The sequence below is a fragment of the Pan paniscus genome, chromosome 8 (assembly GCF_029289425.2).
Source record: "Pan paniscus chromosome 8, NHGRI_mPanPan1-v2.0_pri, whole genome shotgun sequence".
Taxonomy (NCBI): Eukaryota; Metazoa; Chordata; class Mammalia; order Primates; family Hominidae; genus Pan; species Pan paniscus.
The window spans coordinates 91754173-91769332 of NC_073257.2; the positions used below are offsets into that span (position 1 = coordinate 91754173).

Genomic DNA, 15160 nt, shown 5'->3' on the forward strand with positions numbered 1-15160 from the left:
GTTGACTGCAGGTAACTGAAACCATGGAAGGTGAAACCACCGATAAAGCCGGACTACTGTATTTTAAATGTCCAGAATAGGCAAGTTCGTGAAGACAGAGATCAGTGGTTTCCAGTGGGGTGTGGGGAGCGGGAATGGGATGTGACTGCTTAATAGATACACAGTTTCTTTCTAGAGGGAGAACAATGTTCTGAAGCTGGTGGTGATGACTGCACAACTTATGAATGTACTGGAAGCCACTGCATTTGTACAATTTTTTTTCTTTTTCTTTTTCTTTTTTTTTTTTTTTTTTGAGACAAGGTCTCACTCTGTCTCCCAGGCTGGAGTGCAGTGGCATGATCATGGCTCACCACAGCCTTGACCTCCAGGGCTCAGATGATCCTCCCACCCCAGCCTCCTGAGTAGCTGGGACTACAGGCACGTGCCACTATGCCCGGCTAATTTTTGTATTTTTTTGTAGGGATGGGGTTTCACCATGTTGCCCAGGCTGGTCTCAAACTTCTGGGCTCAAGTGATCCTCCTACCTTGGCCTCCCAAAGGGCTAGGATTATAGGTGTAAGCCACCGCCCCCAGCCTTGTACAATTTGAAATGGTTAAAATGATGAATTTTACATTGAATTTCACTTCATAGGAAAAATTTTTAAAAACAACAACAAACCACTTTAATGGACACATAAAATCCCTGGGGGTCTCATTGCAATGCAGATTTGGATTAAACAGTCTGGGTGGGTCCTGAGACCCTGATCCCCTTGCTTTTCACCTATGGCCACATTTTGAGAAGCAAGGCCACTCAAAGGGCCCCCATCTGTGTGAATCAACCCCTGCTCCATCTGCCCCTATAAATGACAGGAGTGGGGGTGTCCCCAGGTCTGAGCCTGGAGGGGGTTGCAGGCTTCCTCCAGGCATGGAAGTGGAGTGAGAGGAGGCTGTAGTTAAACGGGTTACTCTGTCAGCAGACACAGAGGAGACCAGAAGAATAGCTTTTATTTCACATGAAGCTAAGGAAGGAAGTCGAGAGGACAGGGCTGGTTCTGTGGGCGCTGCCTGGCAGGTGCACCACCTCCAACTGCTGGGCTCCAGCTCCAGGGCTCAGAAGCCATCTGAAAGAAAGCAGAGGCCCCCAGTGAGCAAGCTGGGGTGCCGCAGAGTACCTGCCCCCGTGGTGCCCAGCAGTTCCTTCCCTTCCCTCCCCGGCCCCCAGGAACTACTGCGCGCGGGACACAAGGATCAAGGAGAGAGCAGAGTGCAACCCCAACCCTGCCTGATCAGTGGGGACGCCCGTCTTCCCTGCGAGGGTTTTGGGGGTGGGAACAGGAGTGGCTGCTCAGGGGGAAATTAAAGGAGCTGAGAAGCTCCAGTCGTGAGAAGGCTAATGAAGGAGGCAGTTTCTCCGCGCAGGGGTTGTGCTGAGATGGCATCTAGGGCCGGCTCTTCCAGAACCTCATTTGACACTGGGCGGCAGCGACCGGGTGTGGCAGGTGGGGCGGGGCGGGCGGGGAGCAGGGATGATGCCGTCCCGCTTCCGTCCCCAGGGAGCGCTGGGGCCCTCCCTGCCAGCCAGGCTACACCTGTGCGGTGGAGCAGCCGTCCCTGTCTCGCCTGCCCAGCGCCAGATGACAGCCGCCCAGAGGCTGTCCTCTGCCACCTGCACTGCTCACCTTCTCCGAGAAGGTCGGGAGCGGGGCTGAAGGGTCCCGGGGGCAGGTTCCAGGCCAGCTCCTCCAGCAGGCCCAGCAGGCCTTTCACCTCTGTCCCCAGGTGATCCACGGTCTTCTCTACCATCTAGAGTGGGAAGTGGGGTAAAGTCGAGGACAGAAGTGGTTCCACGTTCCGCTTCATCAGCTAGGTCCTAAGAGAGCAGCTGGCGGTCCAGTGCGGTGCAGTGGGAAAGGACTGGGCGCTAAGTGACCTGGGTTTTCCTCACTCAGGCTCTGCCCCTACCTGCCTCGGTTTCCCCAGATGACAATATCCTAGGGGGCTCGCTCTCTAAGGCTCCTTCTTTTTTGGCACTTAGTCACAGATTTGGATGAAGCGCCTGTAGAATACCTTCTCCCTTTTGGACTTTGCAGCCTGGAGCTCACATTCCTTTTGTTGTTCCGCCCCCTGGTGGTATCTCTGCCAAATGACAGGTTTGGGATTCTGAAATTTACTGAGTTCTTAATGGTTTTTCCCTGTGTATGCCATGGACCCCATTGGCAGTGTGGTGAAGCCTACAGACCTCTTCTCAGAATAATGCCTTAAATGCAAAAAATAAAACATATAGAATTACTAAGGGCACCAATTGCATTAAAATATTATTCAAGTATTAGGCCGGGCGTGGTGGCTCACGCCTGTAATCCCAGCACTTTGGGAGGCCAAGGGGGGCAGATCATCGGAGGTCAGGAGTTCAAGATCAGCCTAGCCAACGTGGCGAAACCCTGTCTCTACTAAAAATACAAAAAGAAGCCGGGCATGGTGGTGCGCGTCTGTAGTCTCAGCTACTCGGGAGGCTGAGACAAGAGAATCACTTGAACCGGGAGGTGGAGGTTGCAGTGAGCCGAGATCACACCATTGCACTCCAGCCTGGGTGACAGAGTGAGACTCTGCCTCAAAAAAAAAAAAAAAAAAAAAAAAAAAAAAAAAAAAAAAAATTCAAGTATTTAAAATTAAACTTTTTGGCCCAGCATGGTGGCTCACGCCTGTAATCCCAGCACTTTGGGAGGTTGAGGCGAGATCACTTGAGGTCAGGAGTTTGAGACCAGCCTGGCCAACATGGTGAAACCCCATCTCTACCAAAGGTACAAAAAATTAGCCGGGCATGGTAAGTACAAAAAATTAGCTGGGCATGGTGGTGCATGCCTGTAGTCCCAGCTACTCGGGAGGTTGAGGCATGAGAATCACTGGAACCTGGGAGGCAGAGGTTGCAGTGAGCCAAGATTGTACCATGGGCTCCAGTCTGGGTGACAGAGCAAGACTCTGTCAAAAAAAAATTTAAATTTTTGATGTAATATATGTATTGGCCGGGCACAGTGGCTCATGCCTGTAATCCCAGCACCTTGGGAGACCGAGGTGGGCAGATGGCTTGAGCTCAGGAGTTCGAGACCAGCCTGGGCAACATAGCAAAACCTTGCCTCTACAAAAAAAAATACAGAAATTAGCTAGGCATGGTGGCACATGTGTCTGTAGTCTCAGCTACTTGGGAGACTGAGGTGGGAGGATTGCTTGAGCCTGGGAGGTGGAAGTTGCAGTGAGCCGAGACTGCACCACGGCACTCCAGCCTGGTAGACAGACAGAGACCCTGCCTCAAAAAAAATAAAATGTATTTATTAACTCACTAAATCACATGATTTAACATCAGGCCTAATAACAACTGAAATTTTGACATAAGGAAGGATAAAAATTATATGTTGAGATATTCATAACTAGAAGATGAAATTATCTGGATTTCTATTGATGACAAAGTTATAGTACTGTTAATACCACGGCTTGCTGTTTGTATTTATGATGAATGAGAATGCTCAATTTCAATTAAAGGCTTGTGACAATAAAGATGTAAACTTTTCCCCACACAAGTTAGGAATCGTGGCTATATAACAAAACAGTGACTGAATTTCCACCTTCCCATCCAGTAATGATGTTGAAATATCCCGGTGGGGGTAAGCAAGGCCTTAGGGGAGGCAGGGTCCACTGGGGGCTGGGCAGCCTGGCAGCCTAGATGGGAGGGTGATGTTGGACGAGGTGGCCACAGGGCAGGATCGGCCCGGATGTCCTCACATTCCAAAGCAAGCTTGCATCTACCCATAAAAACACCATCCTAGAAGGTGGTCCTGAACTCGCATGTCCTTCCAAACCACGCTGTTACCTCCTCCATGACATCTAGATGGCGTTGCACAGCCATGTGTCTGTCACACGCTGTGCTCTGAGCTGAGTCTCCTCGCGGATGGCTGAAGGGTTCGGCAGCTGTGGGAAAACAAGTCTTGTCACTGTGGGACCCTTAGTTTTCCATAATGCCAGAGACTCCTGTAAACACTGGGCTCAAATGAGGTCAGTCCTCAAAGCAAACTCAGGAGCAAGCAGAGGACGGCCCAGGTGGGGGTCAGTGTGCGAGTGTCAGCCATCTCAATCCCACCAGTCTCTACAGCCACAGTCACCTACAGACCCAGATGAACTTCCTCAAGGAGGTGAAGCCCAGGGAGGAAGGGAAGATGGGCTTCAGCCAGGCAGAATGGCACCTGTAACAATGGAGAGGTCTGAAAGAGCAGGGCTCACTGTGCAAAACCTGCAGGGAGCCCGCGGTGGCTGGAGATACAGGGTGGGCGGGAGAGAGAGACTGGAGAGGGAAGTCCTGGAAATGAAGCCAAGGGGGCAGAGCTTTAACCCAGGGGCTTTAATAAACCAGTTCTGATGCTTGTTTGTTTTTTTGTGTGTTTGTTTGTTTGTTTTGAGATGGAGTCTCGCTCTGTCGCCCAGGCTGGAGTGCAATGGTGCAATCTCAGCTCACTCCAACCTCCGCCTCCTGGGTTCAAGCGATTCTCCTGCCTCAGCCTCCTGAGTAGCTGGGATTACAAGCACCTGCCACCACGCCCTGCTAATTTTTGTATTTTTAGTAGAGACAGGGTTTCACCATGTTGGTCAGCCTGGTCTCAAACTCCTGACCTCAGGTGATCCACCCGCCTCAGCCTTCCAAAGTGCTGGGATTACAGGTGTAAGCCACCAAGCCAGGCCAAGGGGGGTTATTTTAACAGAAAAGTCACAGAGTCAAACATGAATTTTTTAAATATAGGGAATAGATTGGAGGGAGATGCCTTTGAAGGCAGGAGGTTACTGCAGCAATCAGGGTAAGAGGGGTGAAGGAGAAGTGATGAGCAGAGGCAGGAGCTGTAGGAATAGTGAGGAAGAAAATGAGAGGAGATATTTCAGTAGCAGCGTTGACACTGGGAACCCGTTAGTAACAGCTGGCATGTGATGAGTGCTTACCATGCACCATGTAAGGTGCTAACTTAACCTCTCCAACAACCTGTTGTTATGCCAAATCTACACGTAGGAAAACTGATGCACAGAAGGGTGAAAGGATGTGTCCAAAGTCACTACTCATAAGCAGAGGACTCATGAGGCCAAGAAGAGGGCCAATAAATTGGGAGAAATGGGGGCTGAAGAGACTGGAGGTCTTAGGAATCACAGGAGGAACAAGAGGTAAAGAATATTGCAATTTTAGCCAGGCATCGTGGCTCACACCTGTAATCCCAGCACTTTGGGAGGGCGAGGTAGGCGCACGAGGTCAGGAGATTAAGACCATCCTGGCTAACATGGTGAAACCCCTCTCAACTCTTGATTCACCATTGTTCTCCTTGAGCTAGCTCTTCCAGGCACCATCAACCCTCAGAGCAGAAGTCTGAGAGCCCTGATGCCAAGCTTGGGTTTCAGAGTTGGTAACCCTGAGATGCCTGTGGGGCATCAGGGTTGGCTGGAACCTTGGAGAACGCTGACACTCAGGAAGGAGGGTGCTGCCCCAGAAGTCAAGAGAAGCCAAGAGCTTTACAGATTCTACAGAGGATGAAAACGGTCAGCAGGGCCGAAAGCAGCGGAGAGGTCTAGCAAGATAGGGACTGGAAAGAGAGCACAGAAAGGCCCTGCTAAATTTCACCCCAGCACTTTTAGGAGTGGTGGAAAAGCAGAGTTTGGATTACCATGAGATGAGAAGGGAAGGTGAGGTTGGGGGTGGAAACTTGGATTCTGGAAAATTTCACGAAGCTTGGCTGTGAAGGAAGGGAGATTGGATCGCAAGGTCTAGAGAAGTATTTATGGTTGTCATTTTTTTTTTTTAAAGCATTGGAAAACACAATCATGCTTACAGCCTGAGGGATAGGAGGAAGACAGGAGAACCCAAGGATGAACTTCCTGAACTGATGGGAGGCCCTGGATCCAGAGGGGTTGGGACCACATCTCGAAGGAAGACAGAGGGAATGCAGCAAAAATGGGCAAAGGCAAACCATCTAACTAGAGGGCCAAAAAGTGGAGTGAGCTCCCACCTGATGGCCTCTATTTACTCTGTGCAGTAAGATGGAGATCACATAGGGAGGAGAGCTAGATATTAAAATTACAAGAATTCTATGAGTAGGTTGCTAAACACAGACATTAAAATAGTGACCATGGTGTCTGGAAATGGTAGCTCGTGCCTGTAATCCTAGCACTTTGGGAGGCCGAGTGGGAGGGTCGCTTGAGGCCAGGAGTTCAAGACCAGCCTGATCAACATAGTGAGACCCCATTTCTAAAAAGAAAAAAATTTTTAAGTTAAAAAAAAAATGGTGGCCATGATGAGAACATTTACACCATGGAAATCAACGACCCCCCTCCCCACTTTTTTTTGAGAGCCAGTCCATCAGTGCACCACTAGGTAAGGGACTTGAATAAAGAAAGGGCTTCAAAAGGGGATGTGCAGAATGAGGGATGCAGTGTAGGACTATGCAGAATGAGCCGGCATCAACAAGGAATCCTGGAAGCACGAGTCCTCCCCCAGCAGTGCTCCACAGTCTGGGTGCAGGGCAGCAAAGACAGATGGCCGGATGGAGCTGAAACCTAGGAGTCTGCAGGATGGATGTGGTGGAGGCAAGGGGCCAAGGAACTGAGATTTGGCCAGAGGTTTAGGAGAGGAGGCCTGGGATCCAGCTGGGATAAGGAAGGAAATGAGGCCAAGAAGAGGGCCAATAAACTGGGAGAAATGGGGGCTGAAGAGACTGGAGGTCTTAGGAATCACAGGAGGAACAAGAGGTAAAGAATGTTGCAATTTTAGCCAGGCACGGTGGCTCACGCCTGTAATCCCAGCACTTTGGGAGGCCGAGGCGGGCAGATCATGAGGTCAGGAGATCGAGACCATCCTGGCTAACACGGTGAAACCCCGTCTCTACTAAAAATACAAAAAAATTAGTCGGGTGTGGCGGTAGGCACCTGTAGTCTCAGCTACTAGGGAGGCTGAGGCGGAAGAATGGCGTGAACCCGGGAGGCGGAGCTTGCAGTGAGTGGAGATCGCGCCACTGCACTCCAGCCTGGGTGACGGAGCTAGACTCCGTCTCAAAAAAAAAAAAAAAAAAAAAGGAATATTGCAATTTAACTTTTAGAGGTAGAGCAGCTTCAGATAGTGACAATATTAAGGCTGTGGCCATGGATGCGGGCATCCAAAGCTCAACAGGGGGAGTTATGGAACTTGATCTCTCTACGTGCAATGCTTGTAGCTGTAAGGCCTTGGTATTGGATGGGTTGGCCAAGGGGCCATCTGCAGTTGCCTAGAAGTGGGGCAGGTCTTGAGGTAGGACAGAGCTGATGATGGATGTGTAACTCTGAGAGGCTGAGTGATTTCCCCAAGGTCACACCATCTGCAAATGCCTGGACCTCAGGCACCCTGACCTCCTGTTCTCATCTCAGCAAGGTGGGGACCCCCTGCCCTGTGATTTTCTGATTCCAACTCTATCTAGCTCTCAGCTCTTCCACTCAGAGATGAGAACAGGACCAGAGACAAAATGTCCTTCCACTCTGAGCATCTTTTGTGGAGAACAATCTGTTTTCCAAATTATCCTTTTCATTATTTCCCTCCACTGAACTTAGAAAAGACTCTTCAAAAGATAATGGTGTTATTGCTGAATCTGGGGAGGGAGGAGGACATTATAATGGCCCTTTGGTTATTTTTTTAAGGCAAGTATTTTAAAGACCTATACTGAAATATTTACAGAGGAAAGGCTGTGCTGTCTTGGATTTACTTCCAAAGTAAATAATCCAGGCCTCAGTGGGGATGGTGGAGAGGCATGCGTGGATGTTTAGAGCAAACAGGATGGGCTGAGAGTTGCTGATTGTTGAAGCTGGGTGATGAGCAAATGGGGGTGCATTCAGCGATTCTGTCTACTGTTGTGTGCACGGTTTGAAATGTTCCATAACAAAAGCTGGCTGTCTGAAGAGGTTGTCAGCAGAAAGCAGCAGCCATTGTGGGCTGCAGGCATTCATGTAAAATATTCAGAGAGAGAGAGGCCCCTGGGGGCTATGCTCCATCCTGGCCCCACATCCTGAGAAGGCCCTTGAGAGGCAGGAGCAGGTCTAGAGGCTATGGGAAGGGACTCCTCTTTTTTTTTTTTTTTTTTTTTTTAGACAGGGTTTCACTCTGTCACCCAGGCTAAAGTGCAGTGGCACAATCATGGCTCACTGCAACCTCTTCTTCCCGGGTTCAAGCAATTCTCCCACCTCAGCCTCCAGAGTAGCTGGGACTACAGGCACACACTACCATGCCTGGCTACGTTTTGTATTTTTTGTAGAGATGGGATTTCACTATGTTGCCCAGGCTAAGCTCAAACCCCTGGGCTTAAGTGATCCACCTGTCTCGGCCTCCCAAAGTGCTGGGATTATAGGCATGAACAACCACACCCAGTCTGGGACTCCAAATTTTAACTCAGTTGTCTCAGCTGAAACTGGGCTGCTCAGCTTGGAGAGGAGAAGCTCTGAGGGGGCCTCTGTTGTCACCCACAGAGTGTCCGTCCTAGGGGAGGGCCTGTTGTCATGAGTCTGTGGATACACACACCCCCCTGCTGGCTCTGTCCAGAGGCCTTTGGCCAAGCCTTTTCTCTGAGGCTCACCTGCCCTCTCCCAGACCCTAGCCACTCTCCCGTGTAAGGCTCAGGCCAGGGGGATGCAGTGTGACCCTGCCAGCCAAATGGGAGTCTGGCTGCTTTGGAAGTCAGAACAACCAGAGCCTGCTCCCCTCCACTGGCCTAAACCACCCTGTTCTCTACGTGTCTGTGATGAGGTCTAACTTGGCTCCAAAACCCCTCCAGGGAAAAGGCTGGGCTGAGGTCGCTCCCAACATGGCTCAGCACTAATCCTTCACATCTGGACAAAACTGTGCTCTGTGCACCCTGGAGCAACTGTCCGTGAGCTCATCGGGGCCTCCACAGAGTGCATCTGAGAGAGCAAGCTTGGAGCAGGGCCTGACATTGTACTGCCAGCATCCTCACCACAGCGCTGACTTGAACGCATCATGGTAGAAAACATGCTGGAGACCCCTTTTCTCAGCCTGGTTCAGCCACTAATGATTGTGGGATTGTGAGAAAGTTTCTTCTGCTCCCTGAGCCTCTGCTGCCTCTTACATAAAATGGGGTAGGGTAGGCCTGAGGCCCTGACTCCCCCGTGTAGCGCATCCTTAATTCTTCTGTCTTTTGGAGGCTGCAGAGAGGCCTCAAGAATTAGCTAGACGAGCTGGGCTTGGTGGTTCACACCTGTAATCCCAGAGCTTTAGGAGGCTGAGGCAGGAGGATCGCTTGAAGCCAGAAGTTTGAGGTCACTCTGGGCAACATAGTGAGACTCTGTCTCTACAAAAATAAATAAATAAATAAATAAATAAATGAAATAAAAATTAAAAAAAAATTAGCCAGGATTGGTGGCATATACTTGTAGTCTCAGGTATTTGGAAAGCTGAGGCGGGAGAATCGCTTGAGCCCAGGAGTTTGAGACTACAGTCAGCTACGATTGCACCACTGCACTGCAGCCAGGGTGACAGTGAAAGACTGTGTCTTGTAAAAAAATAAATAAATGAATAAAAAATAGTAGACACGCACATGCACCACAAGGCTGTCAGTGGCTCAGACAAGGGGAGTGGAAAAGACTGAAGGATTATGATGATTAACCCTGAGCAGCCAAGGCTGTGGCTCCGCAGGGCTCCCTTTCTTCCTTTCCTCCCGCTCTCCCAGGCCCTGCCAGTTGGGAAATGGACCTCCTTGGATGCTGCGTTGTTTTCTCTGGCCCGGCTCCTGCTAGGGGCCTGATGTGCACCCTGGATGGTGGCCATGGGCGGGGCATCCTGTGCTGGTGAGAACACGCTGCTGTGGAGCCCGGAGGCCCCAGAGGAGGGCTCGGCTGGGCTGGCTGCCCCAGTTAAAGAGACGTGGCCCCTGGGTCCCATCCTCTGAGGCGGAAGTACGGCTGCTTCTACTTACAGGCCTTATGGGGAGACCTTTTGTATCTGGACCCAAACAGTAAGAAAGGGCCACAACACAGATGATTTCTGCATGCTGGGGGTTGAGAAATGTTTTCTCAGTGGCATCTGAAAGGTGCCGCTGTATCTTCTGAATTGTCAAAGTCACACTCTGCTTTGAAAAGCAACCCTGGCCACTTGGGGGTTAATTATATTTGACCACATTCAACATAATAGAATAATAAATTTACCACATCCAATATTTGTATTAAAATGTATGATTCACTCAAAACCATCCACGGGTTTTGATCATTTTTGAAAGCAGCAGAAAACTATTCTTCAAGTGATTTTATAAAAAACTCCAAAATATGGGCCGGGCGTGGTGGCTCATGGTCTAAAAAGCCATCAGGGATAAAGGTTTCTCTGAGTGCTGCTAAAAGAAACCAAGACTTGGGCCCAGCGCGGTGGCTCATGCCTGTAATCCCAGCACTTTGGGAGGCCGGGGCAGGCTGATCACTTGATGTCAGGAGTTTGAGACCAGCCTAGCCAACATGGTGAAACCCCCCCGCAGCCCCCGTCTCTACTAAAAAACGCAAAAATTAGCTGGGTGTGGTGGTGCACACCTGTAATCCCAGCTACTTGGGAGACTGAGGCACAAGAATTGCTTGAACCCAGGAGGCAGAGGTTGTGATGAGCTGAGATCGCACCACTGCACTCCAGCCTGGATGACAAAACAAGACTCTGTCTCAAGAAAAAAAAAAAAAAAAAAAAGGCCGGGTGCAGTGGCTCACACCTGTAATCCCAGCACTTTGGGAGGCCGAGGCGGGCAGATCACAAGGTCAGGAGATCGAGACCATCCTGGCTAACACGGTGAAACCCCATCTCTACTAAAAATACAAAAAAAATTTAGCCGGGCATGGTTGCAGGCGTCCGTAGTCCCAGCTGCTTGGGAGGCTGAGGCAGGAGAATGGCGTGAACCCGGGAGGCGGAGCTTGCAGTGAGCAGAGATTGCACCACTGCACTCCAGCCTGGGAGACAGAGCGAGACTCCATCTCAAATAAATAAATAAATAAATAAATAAATAAACAAACAAACCAAGGTTGGAAGTTGGACTTGCTAGAGATAGCTCTCAATTTATAGAAAATATAAGGGGTGGAGGTATTTAAATGACATAAAAGGGATGCAATTAGCAAAATCTAAATGTGGAAAACTTTACAGGACAAACTTAGTTTCTTCAACAACAACAAAAAATTAAGTAAAAAAAGGGGAGAGAAGACTTACATATTTAAAGAGATCTAACAGACATATTGACCAAATGCAGTGTATGTAACCTTATTTGGATCAAACAAATGAATTGCAAAAAGATATGACACAATCAAGGACATTTGAACAGTGATTGAATATTTAATGATATTCAATCACACACAGTTTTTGGAGTATGATCATAGCATTGCAGTTATGTTTATTAAGAGTGCTTATCTCTTAGAGGTACACAAAGAAATATTTATAGATGAAAATACATGATGCCAGGCCAGGCATTGTGGCTCACACCTGTAATCCCAGCACTTTGGGAGGCCAAGGCAGGTGGATCACTTGAGCCCAGGAGTTCGAGACCAGCCTGGCCAACATGGTGAAACCCTATCTCTACTAAAAATACCAAAATTAGTCAGGTGTGGTGGTGCGTGCCTGTAGTCCCAGCTACTCAGGAGGCTGAGGCAGGAGAATCAGTTGAACCCGGGAGACGGAGGGTGCAGTGAGCTGAGATTGTGCCACTGCATTCTAGCATGGGTGACAGAATGAAATCCTGTCTCAAAAAAAAAAAAAAAGAAAGAAAGAAAGAAAGAAAATATACAATGCCTGGATTTCCTTTAAAATAATCCAGGGAGGGGAGAGAGGGTGGAGGCTATAGATGAGATAAAACTGCCCATGAACTGATACTTGTTGAAGCAGCGTTGATAAGTATATTACATGATTCTTTCACATACTATTACGTTGTATTTTTTGTATCCAAAAGTTTTCATAATCAAAAGTTAAGATATATCATCTAAAATCTGAAAGATTATGCACAAAAATGTATGAAATCAGTGTGAAATTACACTAACACATGAATACTTTCCTCCTTTCCTTCTTTTTTTTTTTTTTTTTTTGAAACTGAGTCTTGCTCTGTCACCCAGGCTGGATTGCGGTGGCTTGATCTCGGCTCACTGCAACCTCCGCCTCCCAGGTTCAAGTGATTCTCCTGCCTCAGCCTCCCGAGTAGCTGGGACTACAGGCATGTGCCACCACGCCCGATTAATTTTTTGTATTTTTAATAGAGACAGCATTTCACCATGTTAGCCAGGCTGGTCTTGATCTCCTGAGCTTCTGATCCGCCCGCCTGAGGGGTAGGTGAGGGGAAGAAAGCGGACAGTGAAAGGCAAGGAACCCAGCTAATGGAGTGCCCAGACAGCCTCTCTCTTCCGCACAGCTCTCCACCTCCACCCAGTCCCCCATCTCCACCCAACATAGCTCAGTTTCCCAGAGAAGCTCCCTGGAAACCGGGAGGCTGACTTCTTCACTGACTGCAGATCCACCTGAGGCCACCTGGCAGGTGAATCGGTGGCCTTTCTCCTGGGCCCGACTGCCTGGTTCCTTAAGGCTGTGCTGGGCCAGCCTGGGTCACTCACCCTTTGGAGTGTGGCTTCTTATGCAATGTCCTATAAAGCCAGGCCTGAGCCTCCACAGGCCCTCTGAGATGGAGCTGGCCTCCGGGGCTGCCCCACCCAGCAGCTGTGACCTCCCACTCCAGATCCTGGCTCCTTCTCTCTTGCCAGCTCTACTCCGGGCATCAAGCTTCCCTCTCTCTCCTTTTTGGTCTCTCTCAAATCTTTCTCTTTTCTTCAATATCCTCTCTCCCTCCACCCCTTGCCATTTTAATCACTTTTTTTCTTTCCTTCTTCTCTTTTGTCTCTCAAACTCCTTTTTCTTTCTATCTTAGTTCATATCTGTTCAGGGGAAGCCTCTTTCTGTCTCAGCCTCTCCTTTTTCCTTTTCACTGTGTATTCTTCCCTATCTCCTTTATCTCTCCGTTGCTCTACTTCTCTGCCTTTTTCTGAGTCTGTTTCCTCTCAATCTTTCTCTCCATCTCTCCCTCCCTGCATCTGCCTCTCTCTCCATCTCGCTGCTGTGTCCAGCTCTCTCTCTTGCTCATTCCTTCCTCGCCATCTGCGGGTCTCCCCGGCTCCAGGTCCCCTGCCGCGCCCTGCGCCCCACTCACCGGCCAAAGAGCCCGCGGCGCGGAGCAGGGCCAGTCCGGTCAGCGCGCAGAGCAGGGGCCGCATGGTGCCGGCCTGGCCGAGCGCAGCGCCGCGTCTGCCCGCAGCCGCCCTTCCCGGATCTCACCCGGCCGGCCCGAGAGGAAATGCACTCAGTTCGAGCCAAAATTCCTGGGCGGCTCCGGACTTTCTGGCTCGAGAGAACCCGCCCCCTCCAGAGGCCCCTTGGCACCCCGTGGGCAGCGCGGAGCCCAGAGACCCCGGGAGCTGAGGCACCGACGTGCCACCTGGGCGCCTCCCGAGGAAGGGGCCGCCCCCGGAGTCCCCGCACCTCCTGGGAGCCCGGGAGGGAAGGCGGGGCGGGGGGGATTGGGTGAGGTCTTGGGCTCAAGGCGACCGAGCCTGGGGTCAGGGGTTTGTTACGAGCCAGTTTCACAGGCGGGCAGACTAAGACTCGGAGGGAAGTGTCTTCCTCGGCATCACTCTCAGCCATAGCACAGGATCTGAACCCCTGTCTCCTGGGAGTTTGGCAGCTTTTCTCTGTCTACCTACGAACAAGAAATTAATTCTAATTACATGGAACAGTGTCTGCCCCTAAGAGGGAGACCCAGAAACTCACTGCTCTGGTAAGGGAGTGATAGAAATATGAAAAGGTACTTTTCAAAAAAAAAAAGGTAAAATCGTAACTCTCGCAAAGATATGAAATTAGCATATACTAAAGATTTTATTCAATTCATTATTAATGAGGGGATAAGTAAGATGGTACAAGCAGCCCAAAGTTTAGAGCACAGTAATGGAAACTTCCCCTATGGGACATGCCCATCCAACAAGTGCAACAACAAATTAAATTTTAGTGAAAACACAAAGCAAAAAAGCTGTAGCTCTAACTTCTCTGCTGCAGAGCCCTGAGTGAGTGTCTCGTCTGGCTGTAAGTGGAACACATTCATCACCAAGCCTGGGAAAATGCCTTTGTCCATCAAGGGTCCCCGTTGGGATTACCTGGAGCTCTTGCAGATCAAGGCTGCCTCTCTGCCTTCTGTGTTCCTGGCTGTGGCTATGCAATTGTCCAAAACAGTTACCACGCTAACCAGTGATCCAGTTCTCACTCCCTCCTCCAGAGCAAGACAGTAGCCTCAGATGGAGAAATTCTGGTTCTGAGCCCAAGAATCTGAGACAGACTCAGATCTAAATCTTTTTAAAGCCTTCAAGGAGATTATGATGCCCACATGAGCTGGCTCAGAAGAAGAATTTATTTCAGGAATGCCAAAAATTTCTCACGCTTGGTAGTAGGACATTCCTTGATAGTTTAGCCAGGTGGGAAAAAAAGTTGTCAAAGAACTGCCCAACTCATAAGGATTCTTGTAGCTTAGAGCCAGTGGACTACCTTATATTTTGAATTTAAGACTAAGAAAAAACACACACAAAAACATATACAATACATTATTGTTGCAGTAGAGCGTAAAGTAATTAAGTATACAGAGTAAAACATGAAAGTCTTTTCTGTTACGAATTACCTCTGTCCAACGATTCAGGTCCAGTCCCCTCAACTTGATAGGCTCTGCCTGTTCCACGTCTATGCATTCCCCATCTACCTAATGTATATTCAGACACAAATGTATATACATGAGATCAAGTCATAGATATTTTGAAGATTTGCTTTCATTCATGTTTATCTCAGTCATAACATTAAATCTTGGCTGGGCGCAGTGGCTCATGCCTGTAATCCCAGCACTTTGGTAGGCCGAGGTGGGTGGATCACCTGAGGTCAGGAGTTTGAGACCAACCTGGCCAACGTGGTAAAACTCCGTCTCTGCTAAAAATACAAAAAATTAGCAGGGCGTGGTGTTGGGCGCCTGTAGTCCCAGCTCCTCAGGAGGCTGAGGCAGGAGAATCAGAACCCAGGAGGTGGAAGTGGCAGTGAGCCGAGATTGCACCACTGCACTCCAGCCTGGTCAAGAGAGCAAGACTCCATCTTAAA

At 49.5% G+C, this 15160-nt stretch overlaps 1 protein-coding gene across 2 annotated transcripts; it reads right to left on the reverse strand.

The window, feature by feature from the left end:
* Positions 1-966: 966 nt before the first annotated feature.
* On the reverse strand, positions 967-13974 carry PLAC9 (placenta associated 9). 2 transcript variants are annotated; one of them, XM_003813041.6, is made up of 4 exons: positions 13185-13725; positions 3842-3939; positions 1659-1782; positions 967-1100 (listed from the first exon to the last, which is right to left on the reverse strand). In XM_003813041.6, exons 1-4 carry the CDS (start codon positions 13246-13248, stop codon positions 1090-1092), a joined length of 297 nt encoding a protein of 98 aa, XP_003813089.2. In that variant the 5' UTR covers positions 13249-13725; the 3' UTR covers positions 967-1089. The 2 variants fall into 2 exon arrangements, with proteins under 2 accessions (XP_003813089.2, XP_024786323.1); XM_024930555.4 differs by lacking the exon at positions 1659-1782 and having other exon boundaries at positions 13185-13974.
* Between the last annotated feature and the right edge of the window lie 1186 nt (positions 13975-15160).